An 8,420-nucleotide genomic window follows, 5' to 3' on the forward strand; every position below is an offset into this window, starting at 1 on the left:
ATCAAACCAAAGAAAATTGAAATGCAAACAACTTAGATTACACCATAAATAAAATAATAATTAGTACAAATGTCCTTTGCACTAAGTTCAACGTAAAACAAGAAATGTGCAATGAATTTTAAACAAAATATTTCCAAACAAAACAATACTGTCGAGGTGTAGGCTTATTACATGAAAAATTATTGATCTTCAACTTTGTAACACTCACAGGAGTATTTTATCCACTACAATGTTCAGTCCATACATTTGTAATAACAGCAGTCCCAGTCATCAGTCAACACGCACATCTTCAGACATTCACCACTATGAGGTACTAAAGCACGACACAAACGTAACCCACGTCCATATTTCCCTTCAGTGACAGTAGACTGTACAACTTAGTTCTGAATAACACTGTTAATATTGTATATAAACAAATTAATCTTAGTCATATCACTGAGTCTAATCCTCTGGTATCCTAATGCTCATTTAGGATATGAAACTTCTGATGCCAGTAATCCAATACTGACCGAGGAAAAACAAATGGAATTACTTTTTTTGTTTAAAAAAAATGCAAACAGACTGTTAGCCTATGTTGTGTACATATACACAGTGTCAATCTTTTTACTCTTTTATGTATGCAGGTTAATCTCTAGAAAAATCATAGCTTCACCACTGTCCAGGTCATCTTCTGCGAGAAAAGGCAGTTCACTTCTCTCCGTCCTCCCTATAATTATGTCTTTTTCAAACATGACAGCAGGAGGCCACGACCCAGCGGCTCTCAGATTCATAGCAGCGTTAGTTTTCAACCACGTGTGAAGGGGCTACAAAAAAAACTCTGAGATGAAGCCACATAGTAGTCTGTTAATGCCGTACATCCATAAAGGAAAATGTGAATAGTTATAATGTTGTTCCCCCTTTAGTGCACCAGGCCATGAAAACATCTGACTGAACCTCTTTTGGGTTTTGCGGGCAGAACTGGTGACCCTTCTGACCTGGGAGTTCAGTGCGTCTTCACAAATAGATCCAAACGTCATCAATCAGTCAAACAGCCACTGGGACATGCAATAACTTTACAGCTCACTTCTGACAGAAACCAATCAAGGGAAAATAGGTAGGCAGACACTCCTCCCCCAAAACCAAAACCCCTGTAGCCAGAGAAAAGGCTAATAGTGGACAGAATGACTTTGCCAAAGAAACAGCTACCTTGTGTACTGAACATGCATGTCGTTATCATGCTGTCAAATCTTAGTAAGCCACAGACCTGTCCCACGTTGCCAATCAGAGTAGCACACAAAGTGGGAATAATTCACTGACGTGTCACTGGAGCACTGCTGGGGGCTGTAGGAAGGTCCTTAAATAAGAACATAGCGACACATTTCTACTTATATGAATTACCAGGATGGTATTTGTCTCAGAATAGAAGCACATATGTAGGACAGGGAACCATTTACCTTTCAGATCTCAATGACCAAGCACTGGATTCTAAAGTCAGAGCCACAATTCTCTTGAAGAGAAGTACACATTCACACGCAGGCCCAGCCATTCAAACACACACTGTACTTTCGGTATGTGACCAAGAAAACAGAACTATGTGCAAAACACCATGATCATATTATCACTTTTCATAACTCTATACTGTAATAACCAAGCAGGAAGCTGTTAGGAGGTCATCACCATGACAAAAATAAGGTTTGCTAGTACTGTGGACCTCTGCCCGATCCTAGGAAAGAGAAGGAGCGAGTGAGACAGTGCGAGATGAAATCCCACACACTCAGAGAGCACACCTTGAGTCACTTTGTGGATGTTTCACGGGATGTGAGCAGACAGTCGTCTGACTGAGAAGCAGACAGGAAGGATGTAGGAGAGTTACTGAAACTAGACTTTAAGTGAAGGTGGACAACTCTGGTTACTTTATCTGACAAACTTCTCTGATATTTCTGGCCTGTGACTCTTTGCTTTGTTAAAGCAAAGTGTGCGGGGCAATCTTACAATAACAACATTCATAAATAAAATCAATTTGATCCGAGAGGCTGCAGGGCCAGAATTGTACATCTCCAACTTTTGAGTATGTGTGTGTGTGTGTGTGTGTGTGTGTGTGTGTGTGTGTGTGTGTGTGTGTGTGTGTGTGTGTGTGTGCTTGTACAGTATGTGTGAGCATGTATGTGGGAGTGTCAGTTTATGGCTGAGGCTTGAAGGCCCCACGAGCAGCATTGGTTGCAGCATTAGCTGCGGCGTTGGCGGCCGCAGTCTGAACGGTCTTGTTAGACATGACGCCAGTGGCAAACTCCTGCTGAGCCTTCTCAAAACTAGCACCAGTGGTACGATACAGTGCGTGCACCTGGATAGAGCAGAAAATAAAATGAGTTGGAATCAAGTCAAGTCATTTAAGGATTGAGTTAGGCAGATGTTTCACTTCCTGGTTAATCACAACACTGACATTTGGCTCAACATTAGAATGGAACAATAATGACGCACAGCATGTTTATTCTTGCCGCTATGATAGTGCCTTCTTGGACTCACATTTCCTAACACGATGTTAGTCAGAGTACATCTGTCCACGCAAAGAATATAAACATTTACTGACAGTATTGACAGTGATGGTGTTAAATTGATTTGCAAATGTTTTTAACCTTATTTTCGTGGGCTGCTTCCCATATATGAGATGCTAGCTACTCAGTTAGAATCTGATACACATAGCAAGCGCACTGACATGTTGGAGTTGTTTTGATTGTGTTACCTTTTTAAACATAATGAGCGAGCCCACAGACAGCGCAGTGAACAGAGCTGAAATCAGTAACATGATGATGCCCACTGGGATACTGGTGTTCAGACCAGTTAAAGCTGCAATCCAACCACTGGCAAGACAAAACAAAACAATGTGAGTGAACTTCAGTACGCACTCGTCAAGGTGCAGAATCAGTAAAAGCACAAAATGCTCACCATGTACCCCAGCCAGCGATGCCAATAGTTTGTAAGACGTGAACTCCAAACTGACAGATATAGATGAAGAAGAAGACAAAGAAGCGGAATGAACTGTCGCTCCTGTAGTGGAGAGAGAGAACAGGGAAGTGAGAAAGCAAAGTGGGGGCTATAAAATAAAATAAAAGGCATTTTTTTTTCCAACCCTGCTACTAATTCATCCTCCATTAAACATGAATTCCTTTCTGAAAGTACGCGGTACTCTCTTCCAATATGGCACATTTCTTCATGAGGGAATCAGTAAGTGTAGTGTTAGAAAAGGAGAAGAGATAAGAAAGATCTTCTACAACTTCAAATAATAACAGCAAGTCAACTGCCAGTAGCTTTTCACTAGATTCATACCTGGAGCAGATACTGCCCTTTACTTCATCAGCACACAGTGGTTGTCCACAGAGACACGTTTTTGCTTCTTTACACAGCTGCAGAAGGCAATGCTATGTTTCACGTATCTGCGTACCTGAAAGCCCCGTAAAGCGGTCTGTACCAGCAGACGAAAGAACAGGGGGTGAACAGCAGAAACCATAGCATGGCCAGGCCGAAATCTACACCGCGAGATGCATCCACACAGAACCAGGACAGGCAGCCGAACATGTTCACAAAGAGCGTGCCTGCATGAACTAGTAGAAAAACAACAAAATAGAAAATAACTTTCCCGTCAATTTTGGTATAAGAACACATTCAATTATGATTCATGCTCAGCATAGTAAATAAAAATCTCTTTGTTCTTCTAATGTCCTTGTGATAAATTAGCACACAAGTGTGTTTGAGGCCAAACTGACTCAGATTTCTGCACGTTTCGATGATTCAGGTGGCTTCTGTTGCAATGCAATATGTAGGTTCGTCTTATGAATCCACATGCTCTGACGGTAATGTGCGAGAATTAAAATAAATGACATAACATTCACGGGTAAAGGAGGCAATACAGCCTCTTTTGGGGAGTTTCCGATGATCCACTTACACATCCAAAGGTTGTACATGATCTTGACGGTCTTTTGGAACTCTACGGGAATGTCCACTGCAATATCATGATAGAAACATGGGCCAACGGGGAACTTCTCTGGCAGTGGAGGCCAGTTGTTCTTACGCCCTGTGTGGACAAAGGCAATAATGTTTAATGATAAGCCATGTATCGTATCAGAGTTATTATACTATGAAGCATTCTTATATCAAGTGTGTGTGCACGCTGGCAATAAAAGTTATTTTGGTTAAATCTAAAGCAATGTGATCACTACATATACCCTGAAATAAGTAAATGTGATGAAGCACAAGTGTGAGTGAACTGAGAGATCTTTGTGACATGGCCTGGATATTTTTGATGACTCTGATTAGTAGTCTTTCGCTACTCTACTTTTAAAACTGTTGTCTTCATCACAAGTTTTCACTTCTCAAAGTACAAATTGCCTTTCTCTGCTGGGAGCGCACATTTCTTTCCTGACATGTTAACTGCTGTGTAACTGCAGGCTGGTCATTTATCACAGAGGTATTTGGCAGAAAATATATCTATTTTAAATGGAATCATTCCAATTCGCAGCAGATAATATCTCCAATAATACTTTACCAAGTTTATGTTTAGCGAATTTGCCATGTTGACACAACTATTACTTAATTCACTTTCTAATCTAAAATAACACTTTTAAATGGCTCGTGGATAACATTTATAAATGTAAATCTAGAATATACAAATCATTGCAAACTATGAAACAGAATATAAATGGACAGATAGAATGCTTCAGAATATGAATATTGGTAAATAAGGGCGTGTGTCCATATGGTATTTTTCTCTCTATCCTGATTGGGAAGAATTAAAAAAAGAAGCTGGCGCTCAGAAAAATGCCCCAAATAAAACTATGTAATATGTGACGTTAATCACAAATAGAACCAAATGATGTTGTTGCCATGGTAAAACATCAACTTTCTGAGTCTAAACACTGTCAATAACCTAGCTTTGATTGGGACTGACCATTCAGACTGAGGTTGATGAGTTAAGTGAGTGAATAAAGTAACCGACTGACCTCCTCCATGGGACTGCAACTCTCTCTCCCGACGATCGAGCTCTGCTGCTTTCTTCTCCAACTCCTCCTGCCTTCTTAACAACTCAGCCTGAACACGTGCTTGGTCCTGACGCAGACACAGAAATACTTGTAAAATTCACCTTCCAACATCTGACAGGAGTTATGATATCCAATCAGGTATGTAATGAAGGTATTTTTCCACTCAGCTAAGCTTAAAGGTGTGCTAGTTTGAGAAGGGGAGAAAGAGGTTACAATTGGAAAGGCAATCAGCTACTGTTGATAACTTACTTGTCTTCTTCAGTTAGTACTAAACTAGCTCTAAATTTGTACTGCAAGAGGAAAGCTTTAAGTGGGGAAAGGGCATTAAATGAATTCACTCTATTCAAGACAGTGACACGAACGAAGGGGTACGGCAAAACATCAGATGAAAGACATACCTCATTACGCTGCTGTTGAGCCATCAGAAAACAGATGAGTAAATGAAGGACAAGAGGAAACATGAACCAGAAACAAAGACATATGTGCTATACAAACACATGTCCTTCAATATATATAAACATGTCTTTGTGTGTAATACCTGATTCTGTTGCTGCGAGTAAGCCGGCGGTTCTTCTGTGGGCTTCATGATGGCAGGCTGTGTGTTCTGCTGGGAGGGGGCAGGAGGAGCTTTGGGGGCATTCCCAGGGGCCGCCTGTAAACCAGCATAGACCGACTATATTAATATTTGTGAAATCAAAAGACAGACCCTGAATCAAAACTGTAATAAGGCCACAGTCTTATTTTATCAATGAAATACTTTGTACATAAGAGGTAGAGGACAGAAAAAGGGTAGTGGATAAAATGAGGTCAAAGACACAGAAGCACAGAAACACATCCATGCACACACTCATCAATGGGGATGCTAGTAAAGCTGACCGTTTTGGCGTCTGTGAAAGGATTATACTCCTCCAGACCACCAGGAGGGGCCGACCGGGTCACCTGTGTCACCGAAGGATCCTACAGGACATAGGGGACCATGATGGGTTTCAGGGGGTCAAAACTACAACAACAAAATCAAAAGCTTATTTATTGTTGTTGTTAGCTAACCTTTAATTTGTATGAAAACCCACAGCTGACTAGCTAGTCTAGTAATTCCCACGTTCAGACCAGTTATTATTGTTGTGTTGGCAACAGGTAAGGTGGAAACAGTGAGCAGGATGTACATGCAACACAATAAAAATGTAAACCTAGCTATAGTTTACCTTACTAAGCGGCCCTTTCTTGATCTTACTGCCATTTGAAACATTATGAATGGGATCAGGAGCAGGGGAAATGGAAAATACCACAAACACGTGCTTGCTTGACAGGACAGTCTAAGGTAGTCTAAGGTTGCCCACCATGAGCCATGAAGAGCCAACAGTTTGCAGGTTTTTGTTCCAACCAGGACTCCACCCACTGATTAACATACCTGCAGGGGAGGGACTTAACACTTAAATCTCAGGTGTCCTGTTAGGATGAAAACCAGCAGAGCGTTGGCAGCCCCTGGTCACAGTAAAAGGTAAGATAGGGGACAAGGTAACAAGGGGGGAAAAACTCCTCTGTACACAACACAAATGAACAGCTTGTTGCCTGCATCTATCCTACAATGAATAAGGCTTCTGTGTCACTCCACACTAAGACGAGTAGGACGTCATTTTTTAAGTCAATATTGTGTGCGACGTTTATGTTAAGTTTATGTTGGAGCACTGCTGTGACAATATACAACTCCAATAACACGTGTATATCTCCTAAGCATAATAATGCACATAATGCACCTAAGTGATGCTAACCATTCGGTTAGATAACTTATTTACCAAGCTAACAGGTGCAAGCAAATGTTTACTGGCGGTTGGCAGAGCCAGCTAACATCATGTGTCTTTGTTCTTAGTTGGTACAACCGTTATTACAACGTTGATAACAAACATCCTCAGCAACAACTTGCCAGCTAATCCTTCACAGACTATTTTACAAAGGGAACAGCCATATAATGTGTCAGTGATAAGATAAATACTGTGAATGATGATTAGCTTGTTCTGCTACCTCTAGCTAGCTGTCAAGTTACTAGCTAAGACAGATAGCAGGGATGCTAAACAAGACTGGCCTCATTGGGCTCTGAAGCGTACGTTGGCTAGCAAGCTAGCTAGCTAGCTAAGTTAGCTACCTGAAAGGGATTGCTGAAGTCCGGATCTGCGAACGGGTTGCTGTCAAAATCAGACATTGTACAGCCTTTCTAATAACTGTTTCCTGTGTGGAAGAGCCCCCCGATTCTCCAGGGAAGGTTCAGTCTCTTGATTTGACTGCCTCGCTCTGCTTTCCCACAGTCTTTCTTTGCCTCCTGCTGATGGAGACCCCTTGCTTAGCAAGCTAGCCAGTAGCACAAAAATGGCAGGAGATGATGCGTGATGAGCGTCACTTTCTCACGTCACTGCTTCAGCACCGCGGACAGCATGACGTCTAGACAGGTACAGTACATCACAGTGCCTAGTGTATGAGCAACATAGGACCTTTGTGTCTCTGGTGTCTCACATATACAATGTTAATTTTAATATTTGGGACTTAAACTGATTACATGATGATATGATTACATTTAAATGACAGACATAAGCCTATATTCCTCATTCACTCATCATTTTCATTTGGGACACATGGCCAGGTTATCATGTGAGGACAATTTGATGTTGGGCGCCTATTTACCTCAACCTCCATCTCCCACCATCTTGTGACTGGTGGCACGAAGCACTACAAGGCAGTTTCTTTGTTTACCCAGAGACACAAAAATCAATCAGTACTCATTTGCTGGATAACTGCCTGGCCCTATATGTTCTGTTTGTTTGTTTGTGGTAATGTAATTAAGCAAATCTTTGATTAAGGATATGTCCAATGTGTCCACAACACATGGCCCATCTATAGAACTACACGATTATTTAATAACAAAGGATCCGCTCTAGTTGACATTTTCCTTTAGTGGTGGTCTGTAACAGTTATGCAAATAGCCACAAACCAACTGAAACACAACCTGAAGGGCTTCTGGTGACCCGACCGCCTGGCAGTTTCCTACTTTGCCTGGTTGCTTTCAGCCTTTAGTACAACTTATTTTTATTTGCACCTTTTCATTCTTATGCTACTGTATACTTCTACTCCCTTACATTTAAGAGGGAATATTTTGCTTTTGCTTTTATTTGACAGCTGTAGTTACGTTGAAGATTGAGAGTTTGGATATGAAATGTACGATGAGCTTTCAAAATATGATGCATTGCTTTAAATAAAAAATTCTAACATTAATAATAATCCAAAAATACAATACACTGACAGGAGCCGTTCTGTAGTCTGAGAACTTAATTACTTTTGATATTTTACATACACGTTGCTCAAAATGCTTCTCTGGTTCTCTTAACGTAAACCTTTGAATGCAGGACTTTAATGCAGTAT

General features: G+C 41.0%; 1 protein-coding gene across 4 annotated transcripts; it reads right to left on the reverse strand.

Annotated features, from left to right (window-relative positions):
* Nucleotides 1-2,112: 2,112 nt before the first annotated feature.
* LOC115013319 (secretory carrier-associated membrane protein 1-like) lies at nucleotides 2,113-7,339 on the reverse strand. Of its 4 annotated transcripts, XM_029439530.1 has the most exons (10): nucleotides 7,153-7,338; nucleotides 5,889-5,969; nucleotides 5,551-5,664; nucleotides 5,411-5,422; nucleotides 4,974-5,079; nucleotides 3,920-4,048; nucleotides 3,419-3,578; nucleotides 2,923-3,024; nucleotides 2,720-2,837; nucleotides 2,113-2,320 (listed from the first exon to the last, which is right to left on the reverse strand). In XM_029439530.1, the coding sequence occupies exons 1-10, from the start codon at nucleotides 7,207-7,209 to the stop codon at nucleotides 2,159-2,161; spliced, it is 1,041 nt and encodes a 346-aa protein (XP_029295390.1). In that variant the 5' UTR covers nucleotides 7,210-7,338; the 3' UTR covers nucleotides 2,113-2,158. The 4 variants fall into 4 exon arrangements, with proteins under 4 accessions (XP_029295390.1, XP_029295392.1, XP_029295391.1 ...); XM_029439532.1 differs by lacking the exon at nucleotides 5,889-5,969 and having other exon boundaries at nucleotides 7,153-7,339; XM_029439531.1 differs by lacking the exon at nucleotides 5,411-5,422 and having other exon boundaries at nucleotides 7,153-7,335.
* Between the last annotated feature and the right edge of the window lie 1,081 nt (nucleotides 7,340-8,420).

This window comes from Cottoperca gobio, chromosome 9 (genome assembly GCF_900634415.1).
Source record: "Cottoperca gobio chromosome 9, fCotGob3.1, whole genome shotgun sequence".
NCBI lineage: Eukaryota > Metazoa > Chordata > Actinopteri > Perciformes > Bovichtidae > Cottoperca > Cottoperca gobio.

What these genes read in the sequence shown, in the direction of transcription:
- LOC115013319 (XM_029439530.1), bottom strand. Translation starts at nt 7,209, where the DNA reads ATGTCTGATTTTGACAGCAACCCGTTCGCAGATCCGGACTTCAGCAAT. An exon ending in CTTTCACAGACGCCAAAACG is followed by an intron (nt 5,665 to 5,888) that starts GTCAGCTTTACT and finishes GCTGGTTTACAG; the next exon opens with GCGGCCCCTGGGAATGCCCC. An exon ending in GTTGCAGTCCCATGGAGGAG is followed by an intron (nt 4,049 to 4,973) that starts GTCAGTCGGTTA and finishes TTGTCCACACAG; the next exon opens with GGCGTAAGAACAACTGGCCT.